A 25,541-nucleotide genomic window follows, 5' to 3' on the forward strand; every position below is an offset into this window, starting at 1 on the left:
AGAGCATTTGCCCACTGGTTTGAAGGTTAGTGGTTCAAATCCCGCTCTCGGCAAACAGTGAATATATGAATGAAGTGGACCTGGAGTTGTGTTTTGTTTCTTTCACGCATGTTTAACACACAAACCTGCAGATTTAGGCTTTCAGATTTCTTCTCCCAAACTGAAAACACTCTGTTCCACCTTGTGACGTCATCGTGTGGTGATACAGGAAGTGCTCCACTGTGTTTTTAAACTCCACACACCTTCATTTCTAGAATCATTTGGATCATTTCTAATTAAAGCTGTGGAATTGCCACTTATCTCGACTGAACTAAAGGTAAAAAGGAGCTGTTAACTTGAAAACTACCACTTCATGACATCACAAGGTGGAACAGAGCGTTTTGAGCTTTGGAAATATACAGACTAATGATAAATGAAACAAAAAAACACAACTCCAGGTCTGTTTTTGATGAGGTAACAACATTAAAACATGATTTAAAGTTCACAAAAGTCAGTTTTGTCAAATTTAGGACCCTGGTCGTCGTCATAAATATAAAAGTTGGATATTTGATGATGAGTTTTTCCTGTTGTGTTGTGCAGGATGAACTCTGAGCTGATATTTGACAAATTTGAACCTTTAGGAGAGAAAACCGCTGTATTAAGCTTCTCTAAAGCTCAAAACGCTCTGTTCCACCTTGTGATGTCATGAAGTTTTAGTTTTCCAGTTAACAGCTCCTTTAGTTCAGTAGAGATAAGTGAAAATTCCATGAGCTGAAATCATCCAAATGATTCTAGTGAAGCTGTGTGGAGTTTAAAAACACAGCGGAGCACTTCCTGTATCACCACATGATGACATCACAAGGTGGAACAGAGTGTTTTCTGTTTGAGACAAGAACTGTGTGTGTTAAACATGTGTGAATGAAACAAAAAAACACAACTCCAGGTCTGTTTTTGAGGAGGTAACAACATTATATCACAGTTTAAAGAGTCAATTTTGCGTAATTTAGCACCTTTAAACTATATTTTTCTCTCATTTTTAAATTTACCTCCATTTTAAGTTTATAAAAGTTGAAACACAAACGAGCAGGAGGCGTTTCTCAAACCCTCGTGCGTGTTCCTAAGTGCTGTAAACAATCTTTAAAGAAAAACACATCCCTTCATGGAAAGAGTGTTTTTCCCAATCCCGCCCCGTCCGTCTGCGCCCCGGGTATCGCCCCCCCGCCTCCCGTGAGTGGTCTGAGAGGTCATGTGACTGTAAAAGGTCGCTGCATTAGCCTGCGGGTTCGGCTAAGTGCTCACAGCGGTCAGACGTGGGTTTTTTCTTTTTCATCTTTGGAACAATAGGATTTCTCAGACACTTTCTCGTAGTCAGCGAAACGCACAAATCTTCTTTAGAGATTATCGGGCTAATTGGTTACGGGCTGGTGATGTCATCGTGGCTAATGTTGGTATCCGTGGTAACAACGTCGTAAGCGGGATTGGATTTTCTCGTTCTTATTGTTGTTTTGAAAATTTTTTGGGGGGTGATTATGAAGTTTGTAATGTGTAATGTCATTAAAAACGTGCAAATTTCAAAGCTATCGTGTCGTCCGTTAGCCAAAAATGTATTTAAACTTGCACTACGATCGAGTCTTAACCTGAAATGTTCCATAGTATAGCTTTAAACGTGTCAGTCTCAGTGAAGCAGGCGTGGAAGAAGTACTCAGTTTTGTTACTTGAGTAAAAGTACAGATACCGGAGCAAAGAAATACTCAAGAAAAAGTAAAAGTATCACCTGAAAAAAATCAACTTAGGTAATTTTTTAAAGTACCTGTTTATAACACTGACTTTTTACTCTTTAAGTACATTTTTAAAGTATTTCACGCTTATTTTCAGACATAAAAACCCGTCAGATGTTAAAGATCCGAGCTGAGTTTTGTTGAACAGAAACAACGCAATCGATTTTTTTCCCTACCTGTTTTTACTTGTATATTTTTGTTTTGCTCCAACTCTGAACTTGTTAAAAATAAACCCTCAGCGTTTCCTGAAATATTAAAAATACTTTAGCTCTCCCTGTTCAAGAATATCACGCAGTAGAAAGTACAGATACTGCTCTCAAACAACAATAATGAAGTAAAAGTAAAAACTAAGTACAATCCTTTACTACTTTTACTTCGTTACGTCCCGTCGCCGCGGTGAAGACGAGGCGACCGATGTTTATTCTCGTCATTTTATCTTTAGCAATAAAACATCTGCAGTTTGTGTAAGTGCAATATAAAGTTTAGTGCCGTACTGTGGGACTTTTCCGGGCAAAGTAATAACATCTCCATGGCACCGAGCACATAGCAAACCTCCTACGTAAAAAGGTACACAATGAACCTTTAGATCAGGGCTTTATTTAAGACATTTCCGTCGCCTCTGTGTACTTTTTTGTACTTTTATCGCCGTGAATATCTCAGTATTACTTCCTGATTCTTGAGCGCAAACAGCAGTCGCTTTTCGACCCTAAAATCTCCTAAAACGAAACAAAACGTGGCTGTGTTACGTGGAAAAAATGAGGGTAGAGTGTGTTTAAGTCCAGGGAGTTGGAGGGGCAGATTGATGTCAGTGGGACAGAGGCTGCAGCGGTGCATTGTGGGGATGCTGATCTAGTGGGATGGAAAAGGATTAGGGTCAGCGAGAATAAGGAGCTCAGACGTAGCATTGTGTGGCTCCACCGACGCAAAGTACGCCGCGTTTGTTTTAAGATGCAGCGTCTGAACTTGCGTTGTGTCGTGCGTCCTGATTGGCTGTTGGACTGTGGACCATTGTGTTGTGCGTCCTGATTGGCTGTTGGACTGTAGACCATTGTGTCGTGCGTCCTGATTGGCTGTTGGACTGTAGACCATTGTGTCGTGCGTCCTGATTGGCTGTTGGACTGTAGACCATTGTGTCGTGCGTCCTGATTGGCTGTTGGACTGTAGACCATTGTCCATCAGTCTCCTCCGTGCCGTGTCTCCTGTCCAGTACAGAATGTGTTCAGACAAATTTACATAAACGTTGGATCTCAGTGTGACTCTGAAGTGCTGTGCGTTTGCAATTTGTTTTCTCCCCGACAAAACCCACAATGTCGATGAAACGTTCTGCACCGACAAAGACGCCTACGAAGGTTTGAACTTTGAGAGAGTTTAAACGAGAGAGAAATGTGAGAAAATGTTAACGCCTGTGTGAGAAAAGTGTATAAAGTGTGTGGTGAGGGGTTTTACAGACAAAAACATAGAGAATAATGTAAAAAATAAAGATGATACTTCATAGATTTCGCTTATTGCGAGTTATTTTTAGAACGTAACCCTGAGATAAACGAGGGACCACTGTACACTCTAAATCTGCTAAATTAACTGAGCTAATTGTATTTAAAGCCCCACCGTGTTACTCTTTATCCAAAAATAAAAATTATAATAAAAATAACTAAAAAAACAACCTCAAAATAACAAAAAAAATCATAATGAAAATAAATAAATAAAAAATAAACTCAAAATAACTCAAAAAATGAATCCCAGGATCATGTAGAGCGGGTTACAGAGCAGTTACAGTTACAGAGACAGGGGACACAGTTTTTCAATAGAAAGTGATTTGGAGCCAGAGTCGATGGAGCAGGAAGTGCACACATGATCACTTCTATTTGGAACGCGTTGGCTAGCAGGTTAGCTACGTCCATTTATATAAACAGTCTGTGTCATAAAGCTTGAATAATATGATTTAAGGATTTAAAAGGATTTATTTTGACACTCGTCTGTGCAACATCATCAGTCGTTTTTCTAAATCTGACTTAAATTAAAAATGCCGTAATAAAAAACACTTAAATCCTTAATGAACTTCACTTCGCTCTGTCGCTCAAAACAGAGGAAAAAAGCCACTGATCCACTTTTACTTTTTTAAAACAGCATCACAAAACATCTAGAAATCACTTTTTAAATCTTTTTTTGTGAACCAGATCGTCACAGTTGTGTTTTTTTTTGTGTTTTTTTTTGTGTTTTTCCCGTTAGTGCCATAAAAGTCACACTGATCGTACTGTTGTAGTTTTGCCTGAAGTGCCCAGTTCACTTCCACATAAAAGCAGGAAGTGAGGAGCCACAAACCAGTCACATGACGCTCACCCACTCGTCACCTGATTGGTCAACGACACGCAGCTGCTGTCACTACTTCTTGCTTTGATTATAATAATTTTGGTGCATGTACATAAATATATCGAGTATTTATTTAATATAACACCTCAAATTCAGTGTGTGTGTTAATACTGAAATAAACACGAATACTTTTACTCTGTTTAATGGCGTCTACTTAAAGCTACAGTGTAACTTTTCCGACGTAGGTTTGTTTTTCCTTTGCGTAAAATATTCCACAGCGTTTCCATCTCCAGGTGACGCCGCTCGACTAGTTTACAGGTCAGATCTCTGGAGAAGTGACCTCGCTCAGTTAGAATTTGTCAAGGTGTTTTTCAGTAAAACGCTCGTACCCGTATGTGTCCTGTACGCCGGAAAAGTTACGCGGTGCAGCTTTAACGCAGACCTCTCGTGCAAAATGGACTTTTCAGAGCTTTTAATCAAGATATATAAGTTTATTGTTTTCAAATTATCAATTACAATCGAAAACTAATAGAACAAATACAATAATACAAAAGCAATACAAAAATAAAGAAAAAGAACAAAAAATAAGAAACACACCCAACCTGTCGCTGAACGGGTAAAATATTTATACCCGGTGCTGTATTTATTCACATGTGACTAGACTGAAGCCTGATCTTTTTAAAGGAAACGGCCCCGTGTTTTCTCAAACGCATTGATATTTTAGTTTGAATCTTTCCAGACCATATTAGAGTTGTTTCTTTCTCATTTACTCTCTAGAAGTTTTTTTTTTTGAGTGGTTTGTGCGTCTTTACTCGCCTTAAACGCCACATCGTTGATCAATCCCCATTTTCACCACCCACTGGGACACGCCCACTGGGACACGCCCACTGGGACACGCCCACTGGGACACGCCCACTGTGATACTTGTAGGTAGGAGTGTGCAAAAATATCGAAATATTGCTAAATCGTATCGTTTAATTTAATGACACAGTACACACGATATATTGCCAGTAGTATTTATTTTTATTTTTTATTTTTTTGTAGATTTTACCAAATTATTCTGTCGCAGTTCTACATTTGTGTGGTTTCTTTAGAGGAAAGAAACTTGTTTATGCAGAACGTTTGACATTTGATTCACTGTTTTGACGATTAAAACAGGTTTATTTCATATTAGCTTTGGTTTAACAAAAACTTTTAGTGTCACAGTTGTTTTAGTTGATCTGTTGTGATAGTTTAGAGTCGTTAAACTGCACATGTCTCGGCGTAAATGTAAATGTGGAGCTCAGATAAACTGGATGAATAAAACTGACACATGGAACAGTTTCATGTGTTTTTGTAGTTGGTAAAATACACAAAAAAAATGCACTTTGTTATGTTTGTTCATCTTCAATAAATGGAAGATAAATAAAAAGATGTTTTAATGTTTTTGTGAAAATGGGGTTGATCGTTAAATGTCCCAAAAGTGTTCACTGAATCGTATCGAATCAATTTGAAATATATCGTATCGTATGGACAGTGCACTGTATTGAGATATGTATCGTATCAGCAGCTTCTTATTAATACCCAGCCCTACTCGTAAGACGGGTACAAGTCGAAAAAAATCCACAGTTAATCCAGTTACACGATTCTTCTTTGTGACGACATTTACAGCGACGTCGGCTCCGTCGGACACTGCAGTTTTCTAACACAACAGAAGCCAACAGATTTATTTCTTTTATCACGTTGTTTTAGATGAATATTCCGATTTTAAAATGTGCAAATTATAGCAGAATGATCCACAAGTGTCAAAGATTCTAACTATCGAGCGAACGCAAACACAAAATATCTTCATATCTCCTGAGACCTGGTGTCCTCATCTGTGGACGACACGTTTTGGGTTGTTCAGGCCACAGTGCAAATTTTTTGAAGAAGAGCAACAAGAACATGTTGAATTTTGAATATTTCTAAGAGTTTAGAATATTTATTTATTTATTTATTTTATTTATTTTATTTATTTTATTTATTTTATTTATTTCATTTATTTTATTTATTTTATTTATTTTATTTATTTTATTTATTTTTATTTAAAGGTCCTCATCTGTGGACGACATACTTTGGGTTGTTCAGGCCACAGTGCAAATTTTTAGAAGAAGAACAGCAACAAGAACATGTTGAATTTTGAATATTTCTAAGAGTTTAGAATATTTATTATTTATTTATTTTATTTATTTATTCTTTTCTTTTCTTTTTTTATTATTATTTTTATTTATTTTTATTTAAAGGCACACGTCTTCCTGCGCCTGTGAGCAGATAGAGTTAAACACAGACTCCCCATCTCCCACTGCACTTTGTTCTTTCTTTCATATTATTCCCAGTTCCGTGCGCATGACACATTCTCCATAACCGAGGAATTCCAATGCCATGCTGCTCGAGCCCAGTGAACCGTCCCCGCTCCTCTCCCTCCTCTCCTCCTCTCCTCCTCTCCTCCTCTCCCTCCTCTCCCTCCATCTCTCGGGGTGAGCTGGTTCATACTCTGTGCTTTCATTGCCTTTGTCATTCCAGCTGTGATAGTGACTGAGAACAGAAAGCATTATTCATGTCCTCAGAAGGGGGCCAGCGCTAATTGAAATTCTGCCCGTCTCTTCCCGTCCGACGGCCCAAAAGTGCCACTGTGTTGTGCTCGGCCTCTTGTTACCTTGAAAAGCCCTGGTTGGAGACATTCCTCAGGAGCCAACGTGAACAAAGACGTGGACTAAAAAAGGTCTAACGGGCGCTGGGATTTTTTCTTATTGCTAGCAAAGGGAGGCTAGCTGCTGCGTGTGTGGCGCGCATGCTAATCGCGGAGCGGATGAATCGGTGCCATTCGAAAAAGACGAAAACGGAGGACAACGGAGGTCTTTTATCGTTCCCACAGTCGCCCACAGGCTCGGCGCGTCCTCTGTCTGATAAACGCACGAGACCAACTATCGCCTTCAGACCGTCAAATGTTTTTCGTTTTTGATTATAAAGTAAATGTTTTCAAAATGTTTTAACTGGTTGCACTTTTATACGCTTTTCCGTAAACATTAGGGGTGAAATGGTGAAGTGTCTTGCTCAAGGACTGAACAAACCGCCAATTTGAACCATCAGCGCTCTACGAAACGAGCCACCGCCGGCCTGAGTGTGTTTGAGTCGCTCCGGTTATTTATTTCGTTTATATAGTTCAACAGCAGTGTCCTAAACCAGGACTAAACCAGGACTAAACCAGGACTAAACCAGGACTAAACCAGGACTAAAGCAGGACTAAACCAGGACTAAACCAGGACTAAAGCGGGACTAAAGCGGGACTAAAGCGGGACTAAAGCGGGACTAAACCGGGACTAAACCGGGACTAAACCGGGACTAAACCGGGATTAAACAAGGACTAAACCAGGACTAAACCAGGACTAAAGCAGGACTAAAGCAGGACTAAAACAGGACTAAAGCAGGACTAAAGCGGGACTAAAGCGGGACTAAAGCGGGACTAAAGCGGGACTAGACCGGGACTAAACCAGGACTAAACCTGGTGGATCAGTGTTTCAGTTTTGTTCAGTTTAAACGTGTCTTTCTTCCTGACGATGTGACTCAGGCCTCGACTTGTTTAAATCCAGACTCAGACGGTTCTTTTCGTGTCAGTTTTATGATGATTATTTGTGTTTTGTTGTGTTGTGTTTTTCTTACCTCGTGTACGAACTGCACTGTACAAATAAACTCAACTTTAGACCAGTTTCGGTATTTTAGTTTCGTCCTGGTTCTGTTTTAGTTTTAGTTTCGATCTGGTGATTCTCCTAAATCCAGGTTCTTAGGTGTGAAAAGTTCAAGTCGAGCTCGAGTTGGAGCAAATACAAAATTGTGCGTTGTCACCTGCGTTTTCTCTGTGGTTTAACCAAATCAGAGTTTTGCATCACGTTTGTTTAACCAGACAGACTGTTAGCAGATCAGGACTAAAGAAGGACTGAACCAGGACTAAACCAGGACTAAACCAGGACTAAAGACAGACTGAACCAGGACTAAACCGGGACTAAACCGGGACTAAACCAGGACTAAACCAGGACTAAACCAGGACTAAAGACAGACTGAACCAGGACTAAACCAGGACTAAACCAGGACTGAACCAGGACTAAAGACAGACTGAACCAGGACTAAACCAGGACTAAACCAGGACTAAACCAGGACTAAACCAGGACTGAACCAGGACTAAAGACAGACTGAACCAGGACTAAACCAGGACTAAACCAGGACTAAACCAGGACTAAACCAGGACTAAACCGAGACTAAACCTGGACTAAACCTGGACTAAAGCGGGACTAAACCGGGACTAAAGACAGACTGAACCAGGACTAAACCAGGACTAAACCAGGACTAAACCAGGACTGAACCAGGACTAAAGACAGACTGAACCAGGACTAAAACAGGACTAAACCAGGACTGAACCAGGACTAAACCAGGACTAAACCGAGACTAAACCTGGACTAAACCTGGACTAAACCGGGACTAAACCAGGACTAAACCAGGACTAAACCAGGACTAAAGACAGACTGAACCAGGACTGAACCAGGACTAAACCAGGACTGAACCAGGACTAAAGACAGACTGAACCAGGACTAAAACAGGACTAAACCAGGACTAAACCAGGACTAAACCGGGACTAAACCAGGACTAAAGACAGACTGAACCAGGACTGAACCAGGACTAAACCGGGACTAAACCGGGACTAAACCAGGACTAAACCGGGACTAAACCGGGACTAAACCAGGACTAAACCAGGACTAAACCAGGACTAAAACAGACTAAACCAGGACTAAACCAGGACTAAACCGGGACTAAACCAGGACTAAACCAGGACTAAACCAGGACTAAAGACAGACTGAACCAGGACTAAACCAGGACTAAACCAGGACTAAAGACAGACTGAACCAGGACTAAACCAGGACTAAACCAGGACTGAAGACAGACTGAACCAGGACTAAACCAGGACTAAACCAGGACTAAACCAGGACTAAAGCAGGACTAAAACAGACTAAACCAGGACTAAACCGGGACTAAACTGGGACTAAACTGGGACTAAACTGGGACTAAACCGGGACTAAACCGGGACTAAACCGGGACTAAACCAGGACTAAACCAGGACTAAACCGGGACTAAACTCAGACTGATCCAGGACTAAATACAGAACTAAACCGGGACTAAACCGGGACTAAACCGGGACTAAACCAGGACTGAACCGGGACTAAACCGAGACTAAACCAGGACTAAACCAGAACTAAACATGGACATTTCCCAGACAGACTGTTAGCAGCTGCCTCTCCACAGATCTGATACGACGCACAAATACAACAACCGCACAAACATTTACAAGTTCAAATCTACAGGAAGTCGCACAAATGGGAAAAGTAGTAATAAGAATAAGTACTTCCTGTCTTCTAGATACGACTCGAACCAGTTTAGTGCAGTAACTGCGTCCGAACGTCCGCACTGTTCCCTGGAGGGGCCACGCCGTTTTTCGTGGTCACTGGAGCGGTCAGCACGGACCACAATGCATTGCAAGAGTCGGGAAAACAACAGCACGGCGACAGGTTTTAACTGGAAACAACACGATGGATACAGAGAGAAGCGCTGGTTTATCGCACTGTTGATCGTGATTATGCATAAAACACTCGTAAATAAAGCCTTATGGTGTAACATTAGCCTAGCCTTAGCTCGAGCTCGTACAAGAGCGATCATTTCTGCATTTCGGATTAAAAACATGAATAATCCAACCTGTTTACATGAGATCTGACTTGAGAAAAGCTTGTATGATTATTATTAGTCCGTAAATATCTGTGCAGGGCTGTGGAGTGAACGAGGGGTTAAACCAGGCGTACCCAAAGTCCGGCCCGTGGACCAGTTGCGGCCCGTGTACAAATTTCCACTGGCCCGCAGCCTCTGGAATAAAAATAATTCTGTGTGGCCCGTTGCCCTGTTGACCAACGTAAAATACACATTTACAACGATATTATATTTCACCGAGGATGGCAGCAGATCCGGGCCGTGCTCCGAGGTCGCGCTCTCGCCGACTTTTAACGGCAATCGGATAAAGACGACAGGTTTAAAGAAATTCCAACATTCGCTAAGAAAACGCTGAGTTTGTTTAGTTCTCGGTTATGAACTTTAACAAGAACCGAGCGAGGACAAGACTGACTCACCTGCGACGTTTTGCTCGTCCAAACCACCGTCTTTGAGCCGGACCAGGCCCATTTACTACAGTCCAGATCTCAGCTTCAGTCCAGTCTCAGTTTGTTTGGTGAATAAATTTGAAAATCTCAGTGAATTAATTTTATTGTGATAATCAAAACCACAGATTAAATGTTTCACTTTTTCATATTTATAATCTGTGTATAATTCATTTTGTTTTTGAAAGGTGAAAGTTGCAATAAAAAGTAAAAAAAATAATTAAATAGTTCATGTCACTTTATAATTTTTTGTTGTTGTTATTTTTAGGTTGCTGTTTTGGGTTTTTTTTCAGTTTATTTTCTTTATTTTTTTTGTTATTTTGAGTTGTTTTTTTCATTTAATTTTGAGTTGTGTTTTTTTTTTTTTTTTGTTATTTTTGAGTTTTTGAAAAACTGTGTCCTCTTTCCATAACTGCTGCTGTCACTTTTTCATATTTATAATCTGTGTATAATTCATTTTGTTTTTGAAAGGTGAAAGTTGCAATAAAAAGTCAAAAAAATAATTAAATAGTTCATGTGTCTTTAATATTAACGGTTCAAATAATGATCAGGGTGAATGTTCGGCGCCCGCAGCTTTTCACATCACCAAATCTGACCCTCTGTGCTAAAAGTCTGGACACCCCTGGTTTAAGAGCTGGTGGAGACATTCAGACGCCGCTCCACAGACGCTCTTCCTGTCCTCCAGTCTCTGTAAAATGATCCCATGACAGAAAGTGTCAAAAGCAGCGCTCAGATCTCAGGTGGATGTGGTTTGTCGCGTTGATCAGAGCAGAGTCGGGGCTGGGGCGGAGGCTAAAGAGTGAATTCGGAGCTGAGTTTCATATTTGGAATTCTGACTCTGAGTATCATAGCAACCAAAGAGCCAATCAGGAGCGAGGATGTTCAAAGTAACGCCCCTTTCCATCTGCACTGCTGGTTTAACAGGGACACGCTTAGCAACGCTGTCAATCAAACCTGTTGCTAACGTTAGCGGGAGTGACCTGCCTGATTTGTTTGTTATTAAAGTTCATATCTTGATTCACACAATAACAAAATAAAATGTAGAGCGGATTAATATGAACATTTTAACACCAGAGATGCCCCGAGCGTAAACGCCGTTAAAGGAATAATAAGTGTTTTTCAAAGACAGGGGGCACTATGTGATCTCCACAGACCCGACTAGTCCCGATTTCTTCCTGTGGGACGATCTTAAAGAAAAGATGTTTGTGAATAAACCTCAGACGACTTAATAAACGACTTAAAACGTGATATTGAGGATCAAATAAGAGACATAAGCCGGAAATGATTTAAATGTGACGCACAGTGTGTTGGATCGGGCTGTTCAGGGACAAACACAAAATGGCGGCATGGTTAATAGAAGAAATGCAAATAAAATAAATAAATGAAATAAACTTATAAAAAAATAATAATAAAAAATCTAAAAAATTACAGAAAACAGACACATAATAAAAATAATAAAAAAAAAATTGAAATAGACATAAAACAATGAAATAAAAGTTTTTAAAAAAAGTATATATCACAAAAAAATGACAGAAAACAAGTAAAAAAAATGAAATAAAAGTAAAAAATATATATATATCACAAAAAATGCAGAAAAGACACAAATGATAATAATAAAAAATGAAATAAACTTTAAAAAATGAAATAAAAGTTAAAAAAAATGGCGGACACTTAAAAACATTATTTTTAAACAATTTGGTCATTTTTACTTCCCTTAGTTTAAGTAATGATAAGTTAAAGTGTAAGTGAACATTTATAACTGTATATATCGCCAAAAATGTCAGAAGTTTCAGTTTATCTCCTGCTAAAATTTGGTGAGTTTAAGTTAAGAATTATAGGAGCGACTGAAGATTTAAAAGTGTCAGTGACTTTCGGGAACAAGGTGATTTTGAGCCAGAGTCAGTGGAGCCAGACGCGTTTCCATGATCACTTCCTGTTTGGAGCTACGTCGTTAGCTACGTCCAATTATATAAACAGTCTATGATCCAAACAAAAGTAAAACGCTGTAATAAACTGACTCTGACTCTGGCGTTTCCTTCTGTGTTACAGGGATCGAGCTGTGCCTGCCCGGCTGGCGTTTCTCCATGACCATGGTGGCTAACTTCGTGGTGCTGGGCGGTCAGCTGCTGTTGCCCGGGGTGGCGTACCTGTGCGGAGACTGGCAGGTGCTGCAGGCGGTGATCATCTGCCCCCTGCTGCTCATGCTCTCCTACATCTGGTGAGACGACGAGGAGTATATTTGTGAAAAGAACACTCAGAGACGCTTTACAAACAATAAGACGACAGCAGAAGTTAAAAGACAGAAGACTTAATGCTTTATTTTGACGCTAAACTCCATCGCCGCCGTTAGACTTTCCATCGCCGTAACTCCGCAACCAATTGTGCTTCATGTAAATTCAAACGGCGGAGACGTCTCCTCAGACCCGAGCTCTTTCGTGGCTTTATTAATTTGTCTTTGTTATTTGGGCTGATTGGACCTGATTATATAAAAACAAGGAATTATTTTTTACATTAGGTAGTTTCTGACAAAAGTGATGTAAAACAAATGTCCTCATATGTGGACGTTTTAATCATTTTGACCAAAAAAAATTGAATAATAATTTGCAAAAACTATTTATTTAAGACCCTGAACGCAGCAACATTTGTCCAGAGTAAAAACAAAATGAGAAAGGACAATTGTGTCTCGTGTGAGGAGCTGCAGACACGAGGAGGAGACATGTGACTTTACAAAAAAAATAAATAAATAAATAAAAAAATTCTGAACATTCTAAACTCTTAAAAATATTCTAAACTGATTTTTTTTGCATTGTTGCTGTTCTTCTAAAAAAATTGCATTGTGGCCTAGATGACCCAAAATGTGTCGTCTCATATGAAGACGCCAGGGCTCAGGAGGTTAAATATGTGACGTCGCCCTCGAAGACGACCAATCAGAGCGCAGGGGCCGACGGGATTCTTACAGTCAGTTATTTGATGCATCAAAGGAAAAATAAGGATGGATAGACATGTAAAATAGATTTAGTTGTGTGAAAAAAGGCAAAAGTACAAGCTGATACTTCATTTAACATGATTTTTACGGCTAAAAAAAAAGAAAAAAAAGTCTAGGCGAGCTGTAATGATCTATAATTCCACTCAGTTCTTAAAGAGCCTCATGCCTCTGCCTTTTTTTACACAAAGCACAATTGGTGGCAGAGTTACGGTGATGGAAAGTCCACAACCGCGAGTCTAACGGCGACGACAGCATCCGATGATATAGAGTTAAGTGCTAAAGAAATACACAGATTTATGCAGGATTCACCTGGCGAGGAACGCGAGTAAATTACAACTACTTTGCAAAATATATTGATAAACTGACACATAATAATTGGACATATTTGTGTTTTAGCGTTTTGGCTCCTCAGTGTTTGGGTTGAACACCTGATTAAACAAAAGATATGAAGTTTTAATTAGTGCAAAACGAACACTACACAAACTGAAACTGCTTTTTTCCCGCTTTATACTGTTCCTATGTAAAGCTGTGCAATTTATAGAGAATAACTGAGGCTGTAGTCGTTTTAAATCCTTTATTTTGGCGGAAATGATCCAAATCTGACCTACATTTCGAAGCGGTCGATCTCTCCTAATGATGCGCCTCATATGGGACCATGACCTCATCACTTTACAGCCTGATGAAAACCACATTCAGCAACAGTCCAGCCCCTGCTCAAGTTACCCTTAAACAACCACGGGACGCAGAGATAAATATGAGAAATAAACCATTTGCCAAACTTTTAGCAGACACGCAGGAATTTAAAGCAATCGCGCCATAATTTTGCGTCAAATTTTGTATTCCGTGGCTTAAAGTGTTTGCGTTGTCGTCGCTTTAAATGACCTTCTGAATGTTTTTCTTTCCTACAAAATTCAACGCAACTGTGCACAGAGTTAGAAATTATAGTTTTAGAATTAAGTCCCGTTTCATTTCTTTGTGTTTTAACCAAAAAACACTCAACTATGCTGCAGCGTAACAAACAAAAATCCCAGTTTTGCAAAGAAAATCTCTAAAAAAAGGTCTAAAAAATACAGTTCCAGCTTCCATTTTGTGAACGTTGAGTCGATAAAGTGTTGATTGTGACAACAAAATTCACAAATCTCTGCGTTAATGTGACAAATATGCAGCTTTTTAGCCCTGGTTCAGTCCTGCTTTAGTCCCAGTTTAAACCCAGTTTCTCCCTGGTTTAGTCCTGGTTTAGTCCCGGTTTAGTCCCGGTTTAGTCTTGGTTTAGTCCTGGTTTAGTCCCGGTTTAGTCCCGGTTTAGTCCTGGTTTAGCCCTGGTTTAGTCCTGGTTTAGTTCTGGTTTAGTCCCGGTTTAGTCCCGGTTTAGTCTTGGTTTAGTCCTGGTTTAGTCCCAGTTTAGTCCCGGTTTAGTCCCGGTGTAATCCATCTTTAGTCCCGGTTTAGTCTTGGTTTACTCCTGGTTTAGTCCCGGTTTAGCCCTGTTTTAGTCCTGGTGTAGTCCATCTTTAGTCCCGGTTTAGTCTTGGTTTAGTCTTGGTTTAGTTCTGGTTTAGTCCTGGTTTAGTCCTGGTGTAGTCCATCTTTAGTCCCGGTTTAGTCTTGGTTTCATTTCTTTGTGTTTTAACCAAAAAACACTCAACTATGCTGCAGCGTAACAAACAAAAATCCCAGTTTTGCAAAGAAAATCTCTAAAAAAACGTCTAAAAAACACAGTTCCAGCTTCCATTTCGTGAATGTTAAGTCGATAAAGTGTTGATTGTGACGCGGCCTACGCTGGAAAATTCACAAATCTCTGCGTTAATGTGACAAATATGCAGCTTTTTCCCCTGCGGCTCATTTAGCGAAACTGAAACAAGACTGACAAACACATGACTAAGCACACAGCAGATTACACAACGAGCACAAAACATACATGAGTAATACAAGAACTGCCCGTTTTTTCAGGGAAGTGTTGGTCTTGTGTTGTCCTACGTAGGCCTAGCGGCGTGTAGGCACAGTCTGGCCTTTGCTGACTCCGGTGTTTACACATATACAGCTGACGGGGCTGGGAAAGCGCCGCGTGTCGTCCGAGCTCGCTGATTTGTGGAAACATCTTAAGGGCACGGCGCTGTAAGGCGATAAGGACACTAGCGAAGAGACGTGTTTTTGTTGGAACGGAACCAGATATTTTGAGGTGAAAATGTTACGTGCACGAGTTAGATGTGATGATGGACGTGGAAGGAGAAGTTCATCATGGCACAAAGTAATTTAAAGTGGTTTACGGAATGAGACAGACTTTAAAATCATAAAGCAAGAAATCGATACGTAAATAATCATCATGAAATTAACATTAAAGGAGAAAAGTGCAGAATAAACCCCTTTCAGTCACATGCACAGATAAACAGAACAGGTTTGTCTTTGTCTTTAAGATTTAGCTGCAGAAAAGAAAAATGCTGATTCTCCCGGTTTAGTCCCAGTGTAGTCCTGGTATAGTCCTGGTTTAGTCCTGGTTTAGTCCTGGCTTAGTCCTGGTTTAGTCCTGGTTTAGTCCCGGTTTAGTTCTGGTTTAGTCCCGGTTTAGTCCTGGTTTAGTCCAGGTTTAGTCCCGGTTTAGTCCTGGTTTAGTCCAGGTTTAGTCCTGGTTTAGTCCAGGTTTAGTCCCGGTTTAGTCCTGGTTTAGTCCCGGTTTAGTCCCGGTTTAGTCCTGGTTTAGTCCTAGTTTAGTCCTGGTTTAGTCCCGGTTTAGTCCCGGTTTAGTCCCGGTTTAGTCCCGGTTTAGTCCTGGTTTAGTCCTGGTTTAGTCCTGGTTTAGTCCTGGTTTAGCCCTGGTTTAGTCCCGGTTTAGTCCCGGTTTAGTTCTGGTTTAGTCCCGGTTTAGTCCTGGTTTAGTCCAGGTTTAGTCCTGGTTTAGTCCAGGTTTAGTCCCGGTTTAGTCCTGGTGTAGTCCCGGTTTAGTCCTGGTTTAGTCCTGGTTTAATCCTGGTTTAGTCCTGGTTTAGTCCTGGTTTAGTCCATCTTTAGCCCTGGCTTAGCCCTGGCTTAGTCCTGGTTTAGTCCTGGTTTAGTCCCGGTTTAGTCCCGGTTTAGTCCCGGTTTAGTCCCGGTTTAGTCCCGGTTTAGCCCCGGTTTAGTCCCGGTTTAGTCCCGGTTTAGTCCTGGTTTAGTCCTGGTTTAGCCCTGGTTTAGTCCTGGTTTAGTCCTGGTTTAGTCCTGGTTTAGTCCATCTTTAGTCCTGGTTTAGCCCTGGTTTAGTCCTGGTTTAGTCCTGGTTTAGTCCAGGTTCAGTCCAGGTTTAGTCCAGGTTTAGCCCTGGCTTAGCCCTGGCTTAGTCCTGCTTTAGCCCTGGTTTAGTCCTGGTTTAGTCCTGGTTTAGTCCTGGTTTAGTCCTGGTTTAGTCCTGGTTTAGTCCATCTTTAGTCCTGGTTTAGCCCTGGTTTAGTCCTGGTTTAGTCCTGGTTTAGTCCCGGTTTAGCCCTGGTTTAGTCCTGGTTTAGTCCAGGTTTAGCCCTGGTTTAGTCCTGGTTTAGTCCATCTTTAGTCCTGGTTTAGCCCTGGTTTAGTCCTGGTTTAGTCCTGGTTTAGTCCAGGTTCAGTCCAGGTTTAGTCCAGGTTTAGCCCTGGCTTAGCCCTGGCTTAGTCCTGCTTTAGCCCTGGTTTAGTCCTGGTTTAGTCCTGGTTTAGTCCTGGTTTAGTCCTGGTTTAGTCCATCTTTAGTCCTGGTTTAGCCCTGGTTTAGTCCTGGTTTAGTCCTGGTTTAGTCCCGGTTTAGCCCTGGTTTAGTCCTGGTTTAGTCCAGGTTTAGCCCTGGTTTAGTCCTGCTTTAGTCCTGCTTTAGCCCTGGTGTAGTTCGATATGACGCAGTCTAACTCTCTCTAAGTTTAAACCAACAGTGACACAAAACAATTACAGAATGTCGACCCGTCACGATATTCACTACATCGATTTATCGTTAAATAGGTGAAAGCTGGAACAACATACATCGTGTGACATTTTCTTTTTTTACGTGATCAGATTTGAGCTGCAGACGATTGATCCAGTAACTTCTAGGACTAATTATAAAGGTTTATTCTTCCATTTATTTTTGCAAATCAGAATGTCTTTCGATGATTCTATATTTAAAATGATTTCCTGCTGTATTTATCCTCGTTTCAATATTATCGCGATATTTCTCTGTAGCGATTCGTCGTACTTCAAGATGTTATTGTGACAGTCCTACAATTATGAGCCACAGTAACGCACATTATTACATAAGTTTATCTATTCATGTGTAGCTCTGTCACGATAATATTTTAAAATTTGATATATCGGTATAAGTAATATACACGATAAACGATAATATTGAAGAGCAGATTTAAACCACAAAAACAAAAAAAAAATCATGATCTGCAGTAAATAAACAGCAGAATAAAACACTTAAATCATTAGTTTGCGTCTGTAACGAGTCGTACGCGTTATTATTTCAACTTTTCACGGCTTAAATCTTGTCGAAACGTTGAGAAATAACAAAAAAATTCCCGGTAGCGCAAAGAAATTATACACACACGATAAATATTGACGCAGAAAAATATCGTTTTGAGCTTTTGTATAATGAAGAATAAGTGGATATAGTGACGTTAGGACCGTTTAAAAGCTGGATTATTGCGTTTTCGAGTTGTCCGTTGCCATGGCGATGCGTCGTAAACTTACTACCCCGTTGTCGCCGTCCGTTTTAAAAGTCGCGTGTTGAAAATGCGTAGTTGCGTGTCCTTTAAGAACTGGATTAACGAGGCCGACCGAGCGTTTCTGTACGTATTTGTTTTACTTCCTGATCTCAGAGGTGCCGACGCTTTCCAAACACAAGCTCCGCCCCCCCCCGCCGATTCAAACCTGTGCCCTGCCTTTTCCAGGATCTTCCCCGAGTCGCTGCGCTGGCTCCTGGCGACGCAGCAGTACGGCCGCTCCAAGTGGATCATGGGACATATCGCCAAGAAGAACCGCGTCAACATGGAGCTGGACGTGGACAATATTCTCACAGGTACGAAGAACGTTTAATTCAGTTCAGTTTATTTTTGTAACCAACAGAAAATATAAAAAAATCAACAATGAAACGGAAACAGACGAGGAAATAAATCGACAGAAAACAAGAAAATGGAGAAGTGTCCCAGAGCAGAGCGCCCCCTGTCTGTAGACCCGTCATCTTTAAAGCAGAATTAGCAACTTTTTCAGAATGTTTAACCATATTATTCAATTTTATCTTTATTTCAGACTCATGGTTCATTTTTAAAAACAGACAGAGAAAGTGACAAACTGAAAAAATACAGATAATTGCACTGAATCTTATGTTTGTGACTTTATTATTTCATTTTCTGACTATTCAGCTGCAAATAAAACTGTACATTAATGTTCTTAGTGCAGCAAAGTGTTCATACATGTGTCAAACTCAAGGCCCGGGGACCAAATGCGGCCCGCAACGTCATTTCATGTGGCCCGCGAGAAGATATTTTAAAATGACAGTCGTGCCTTTCAATTAAATAAACAATGAGACAATAAACTAATGAGACTTTCCCAGCAAGTGGAACTGAGAAATATTTGCAAATAATCATCACAAAATGTTCAGGAAGAGGAAAATTGTCGGCGTGGAAGGAAGAAAGGTGAAGGTGAATACAAGTTTGTGCTTTGAGGAGAAAAATCTGTATGTTTTTTGTGTTATGAGGCGCGGTCGGTACAATCTACGTCGACATTTTGACACCAAACACGAAGCTAAGTATGAAAAAGTGAGTCTGCAAGAAAAACAATAAACTGTCCAATAATTAAAAGTCTGTAAAAGGACGAATTTGAAGCAGAGCTGAAGGTACAGACCAGATTCACGCTTTTAAAAATGTCAGTTTATCACAGAAACCGTTATTTAACAAGTTAAAAATGGCATTCGGTTACATTTAGTGACATTTCTCCTGCCGCACAGTCACATCTGGCCCTTGATGGCGGCCATTTTGCTGATTTTTCCCTCGGTGAACATGAGTTTGACGCCCCCGCTCTAGTCCATCGTGTCCTCCTCCGTCGCACCTGTAAAGCGTCATTTTAATCCACCTGCAGCTTTTGGAGACGGGCTTTTTTTGTAATAAATCCCGAGCAAAAACATCAACTTTACATCATCAGAGTCTGAGCTGGAGCCACAACATCGTGAATCGTCTGTAAATATCATCCTCATCCGACGTGTCTGCAGTTATTGTTGTTTCCCCTCGTCGTTTACCTTCTCCGAGTTGTTTTTTTGAGTGATTCGTGCAGGTTTGATCAATCTTTAATCGCTTATTTTCAAGACGCCATTTCGCAGATGAGTCTTACTTACTTTGTTCTTCAGTTTATTAATTTATTTTTGTGTGATGCACGTAGGATTTGGCAGCGTCGCCTTGTCAGTTTGGTACAAATTAAGAAAAAAATCTGTTGTTTGCTCGCGTGATGTGCAGCTATTCGTTGGGCGATGTCAGCGGAAGTCGGCGGATTTGTTTGTTTTATTAAGTCGTTTTAGATGAATATTGTGATTTTAAATGTCCAGACTCTAACATAATGATCCACGAGTGTCACAGATTATAGACACATCGCAAACACAAGGCTTTAAAATGGGGAAAAGAACCACTTTTTCAGATTTTTCCAATTTTCTGATCGTTTCTATCAGTGTCTAGACCCAAGAACTCACTGCTTTATACCAAAAATATGCAGTTGAACCATAATAATTTTAGCTGCCTCCTTCTCCCCGTCTGTATTTCTGATTATTGATCTGCAGAATGTGGAGACGTCGCCTGAAACGCAGTAAATCACATCAAAGAGTATGTTTTTATAAGGACCATTATGGATTTGCAGGGTAGAAATGTCACTTAATTTGCTTTTTCTAATACAAAAGTGAGGAAAATAACAACAACACAATAGAGTGGTAAAGTATGTAATATTTCTAATAAAAAGCTAAAATAATGAAATAATAATAATACAAAAAAAAAAGATAAAATAATAATAAACATAAAAATAATAATAAAAATATATAATAATAATAATAATAATAATAATAATAATGATGATGATGATGATGATGATGATGATGATGATGATAATAATAATTTTATAAATAAATAATTATCTAGCCCTAAAATTTGAATTTAGCTTCATTATCAATATAGTGGTAAAGTATGTAATATATCTGTAGCTAAAATAAAAATTAAAAAAAAGCATTGTGGGGTCAACATTTCTGTAAATATTTTTCTAATAAAAAGCTAAAATAATGAAATAATAAAAAAAAATAAAAATAAATTAAAATAAAATAATAATAATAATAAATAAAATAAAATAAAATTATAATATTTTGTAGCCCTAAAATTGTAATTTAGCTTCATAAAAAGTATAGTGGTAAAGTATATAATTTATCTGTAATTTATCTGCTTTCTGTAAATATTTGTCAAATAAAATCTAAAAATCTGGATTCTGCCTTAATCAAAAATAAAAAAGTGTCTATCATAACCTTCTATTAAATATCTGTGTCCTATTAAATAAATAAATAATGGAAAATATAATATCTGCACCTGAGTGGTTATTATTTACCCAGAACTCTTTGTTTATTTATATTTTGTAAGATTCTGTAGTTAATCCCAGTCCCTAAACTGAAAACCATCCACGTCCCACTTCACTTCTGCCCTTAATCCAGAATTTCTCTTGTTCTTGTTTACAGTTTTGTTAAAGCGTACACATATTTACACTGTTCTCTTCATATGAAAGCGTCCCCCAGCCGCCTCGTCCTGAAAAAAAAACGGTGCTTCTGCAAGGTTACAGCCATATTCTGTCTGGTTTCTATGGTAACGGGCCACTCTAGACGTCGGAGTGGGTGCCGAGCATCACGTTACGACACTTTAGGGGCCTAATTAATGACGTTATGGCCCCCGTGGGTGGGTCTGAGAGGTACAGAGGAGCAGCCGCGGCAGATGGACACCCGACTCAGGCTAATGGACGGTTAGATCACACCTGTCACTGGAACGAGGAACTCAACCAGGAAACAAAGAAAAGACTGTTGTGGTTGGATAAGATTAGGCTGCTCTGCGGGGGTGGGTGGTCAGAAATGGAGAAGTCAGATGCTAATTCTTGATATTCGTTGGAGCAGGTATCGATTCTGGGAAAAAAAAGGCACATTCACAGGACAGAAATGAACCTTTCCTGAAGATTTAGACTGTATTTTTCACAAATATAAGACACAAAGACGAATATACGCACACGGACCACGATGACCCTACTGGACACTGAGGGTATTACACACAGAAAACAAAATAGAAGACAAAGTATGAACATTTAACGCTGTGTAAGTGTGTCCTTACACAACCATTTGCGGGTTATGTCCTTCTTCGCTCCAGCTAGTAGTATTGACAAAAGATATTTATCAGATCTTAGCATCCCATGTGGAAGTTTACTCAAATAGACTTCAGTGTAGCGCGGCTTTTAACTCGGTGTAAAGAGTCGACATTTATCATGTTCTGTTTTTAATGCTTTTGCGTCTCATGTTTTTTTTGTGTGTGTGTTTTAACCTGTGTGCAGCACTTTGGTCGACCGTGTTGTTTTTAACCTCCTGAGTCCTGGCGTCCTCATATGTGGACAACACATTTTGGGTTGTCTAGGCCACAGTGCAAATTTTTAGAAGAAGAATAACAGCAACAAGAACAGCAACAATGCAAATATATTATATATATTCATTTTTAACAGTTTAGAATGTTTAGAATATTTTATTTTAATTTTTTTTGTTTTTCTTCCTGCTCCTGTCTCTTCACATGAGACACTTTGTTCCAAGAGACACAATTGTTGTTTCTCACTTTGTTTTTAGATTCAGGACAAATGTTGTTGTGTTCAGGGTCTTAATAAATAGTTTTTGCGAATCATTATTCAAATGTTTTATCAAAATGAGTAAAATGTCACATATGAGGACATTTGATTTACATAATTTTTCTCAGAAACTACATAATGTAAAAAGATAATTCTTTGTATTTAGACTCATCAGGTCCAGTCAGGCCAAATAACAAAGAGAAATTAATAAAGCGACGCAAGAGCTCGGGTCTCAGGAGGTTAAAGTGCTTTATAAATCGGTATTTACACTATTTAGATCTTTATAAGCTTCTACACAAAACGGGAAAAGTGTTTGCTCAAGGACACAACAATCACACTGTTGACTGTAAACCCCGTCTCCCGCAGTATAATAAAAACTGTTCGCAGTAGTAACTCTTAGAAAGGTCTTCACTGTTTAAAGCCAAAATACTACTTCCTTATATTGGAAAATCTCATCACCCGCTCCAAATGTTTATACGTACATTTTTTTTTGGCCTTGTTTTAAAATAACTCGATGAACTCTGCCATTTTGGAGATTTACCAGGAGCCCACTCATTGTAAAATTGGCTTTTTCTTTCCAAAACTTGCTGATGTTGCTATGGACAAAAGTTACGTTGATGCTGTGTTTGACTCACCAGCTCAAAATGGATTTAACTTAACAATTTGATCATTAATTATGCAGGAAAACTGGGCGGAAATGCAACACAAAGAGGAACAAACGGATCGGACACGAGAGAACGCGCACTCGAGACGACCAAACGCAGATATAAACGTAAAATAATCATCTCACTAAACGCCGACTTTACTGACGCTGCGTTTAGAATTATGGAAAAGTTTATACGTTGAGCCGATGTGTCGCGAAACAAAACAGGAACGCAACAGCTGCTTCCCGTTTATCGATCCCATTCGTCCCGTTTAAAGATCGAAAATGTGGTATTTCCGGTGTTTAATGAATCCAACATGAGCCAAAACTATTGCTTTACGCTAAAAATGTGACGCAGAAACTCAAAAGTGAAGTAAATGCAGAAAAAGCTGATGATAAAACAGAAGTAGTTTTGTTTTTACGCTAGCTTTAGCTTTAGCTTTAGCCACGTCTCACAGCGCCACAAGCTAAACGTCTTTTTGTGAATTGCCGAAATCAGCTGTAGAATTATGAGTATAATTCAAGTATTATTTTGATTTTTGATTCTGTTTATTAAGAAAGCTTTTGTAATGTTTGGGCGACGTCGGAGTCTCGTGGAGCAGAGCCCCGCCCCTCGATCTAGAACCAAACCGACCCGCTCCAAACGAACCAGTGGAAACGAGGCTAAAGAGAGTCCATGTGCAGTAAACAACTTAGGAAAAAAAAGGATTGTTTAATATAAACTCAAATCTCTTCTACTAAGGAGGATCTTCAATCAGAAAACAGGCCCAAACTGGGATTAAGGCACAAATGTGTTCAAATCCAGAGCAGGAAAAAGGAAAAAGAAGGACCGGATCAGGAGGAGAAACGGAGCTGGACTGAGGAAAAACATCAAAACAACAGACAGGAGAAAACAACAGACAGAAGAAAACAGACAGGAGAAAACAACAGACAGAAGAAAACAACAGACAGAAGAAAACAACAGACAGAAGAAAACAACAGACAGAAGAAAACAACAGACAGGAGAAAACAACAGACAGAAGAAAACAACAGACAGAAGAAAACAACAGACAGAAGAAAACAACAGACAGAAGAAAACAACAGACAGGAGAAAACAACAGACAGGAGAAAAGAACAGACAGAAGAAAACAACAGACAGAAGAAAACAACAGACAGGAGAAAAGAACAGACAGAAGAAAACAACAGACAGAAGAAAAGAGAGAGACGTGTTTAACTGCATAAAACCAGCTCTGAGGACTAAACTGGGATTAAACTGGGATTAAACACAGGACTAAAGCAGGACTAAATCAGGACTAAATTGGGACAAAACCAGGGCTAAACTGGGACTAAACTGGGACTAAACCAGGACTAAATCAGGACTAAACCAGGACTAAACCGGGACTAAACCAGGGCTAAACCGGGACTGAATCTGGGCTAAACCAGGATTACACCGGGACTAAACAGTGGACTAAACAGGAACTAAACTGGAACTAAACTGGGACTAAACCAGGACTGAATACGGGACTAAACCAGGACTAAACAAGGACTAAACCAGGGACTGAACCAGGGCTAAATCAGGGCTAAATGGGAGTAAATAAACCAGGATTAACTGGGACTAAACCAGGACTAAACCAGAACGAAACTGGGACTGAATCTGGGCTAAACCAGGATTAAACCAGGACTAAACTGGGACTAAACTGGGACTAAACTGGCACTAAACCAGGACTAAACCGGGTCTTTTTTTCTGTAAAACACTTTGAATTACCTCGTGTATGAACTGTGCTGTACAAATAAACTCCCCTCGCCTTAAAACAAAACTCAGATTAAAGTTCATCTTCAGACAGATCAGTGCCTCCTGTTAGAAAGCGGATGACATCAGCTCAAAGGCGTCAGCTCTTAATGAAACCGGGCTGTGTATCTGCGGCGGCGGAGTGATTTACGCGGGACAGAGGGGAGCCTTTTTGTCAACGAGCCAAAGGTTCAGCGGCGGAGCGAAGGCGATACGAGCAGAGATCACCTTGAGGCATCGCGCGGAGGAATGTCGCGCTTGAATCGACACGACCGCGCAGAACAGACACCGAGAGAGAACGAAAGACACGGAGGCGGGGCTAGGTGTGTTTCCACGGCAACGCGTCAACATTGGATGCGGTGTTGTTGTGTGTGTTTTTTTTACGAGCTCAGAGGTGCGTTTCGGTTTTCCCTCAGAAAAGCGTCACACCCGCTGAGCAAAATCATCAGTCACGTGAGGAAAAATGAGCGTAACGTCGCGTCTCGTTTGTCGTCCGCGTCGTCCCTCGGTCCGGTGAAATGTGCGTGTGATCCCCGCGGTCGCTCAGGTGTGATCCACGGCGAAAGACAAAGTTCTAATCTGTCAACTGGGCTGTTTTTTCGTGTCCCGGTTCATAAAGTTGATGGACTGATTGTGCAGATGTGAGTCACTGTACAGAGCGTTCAGGAAGTGTGTTTACAGATTAAAAAATGTACTACAAAAGCGTTTTATAAGATACTTTAATCAGATTTAGGTTTAGATTTGGGTTTATTATTGGAACAAAAAGAACAGGACGATATGCAGTGTGTTTATAAAGTCTCTTGATAGTTTTAAAATGGAATTACAAATGCAGTTGATAAGATAAACAGTGGTCCCTGGTTTATCGTGGGAGTTAGGCTCTAAAAATAACCCGCAATCCGCGAAGTTTTTACATTATTCTCCATGTTTTTGTCTGTCAAACCCCTCACCACACACTTTATACACTTTTCTCACACAGGCGTTAACATTTTCTCACATTTCTCTCTCGTTTAAACACTCTCAAAGTTCAAACCTTCGTAGGCGTCTTTGTCGGTGCAGA

At 40.0% G+C, this 25,541-nt stretch overlaps 1 protein-coding gene across 1 annotated transcript in view; it reads left to right on the forward strand.

The window, feature by feature from the left end:
• Positions 1–25,541, forward strand: part of LOC117385237 (solute carrier family 22 member 23-like) — a 111,047-nt gene that overhangs the window by 65,071 nt on the left and 20,435 nt on the right. Inside the window, exons 4-5 of the mRNA XM_033982508.2 lie at positions 12,323–12,491; positions 18,131–18,258. Of these exons, the coding sequence (XP_033838399.1) occupies positions 12,323–12,491; positions 18,131–18,258 (297 nt within the window). The remainder of the gene's footprint in view (positions 1–12,322; positions 12,492–18,130; positions 18,259–25,541) is intronic.

Source organism: Periophthalmus magnuspinnatus, chromosome 17 (assembly GCF_009829125.3).
Source record: "Periophthalmus magnuspinnatus isolate fPerMag1 chromosome 17, fPerMag1.2.pri, whole genome shotgun sequence".
Classification (NCBI taxonomy): Eukaryota; Metazoa; Chordata; class Actinopteri; order Gobiiformes; family Gobiidae; genus Periophthalmus; species Periophthalmus magnuspinnatus.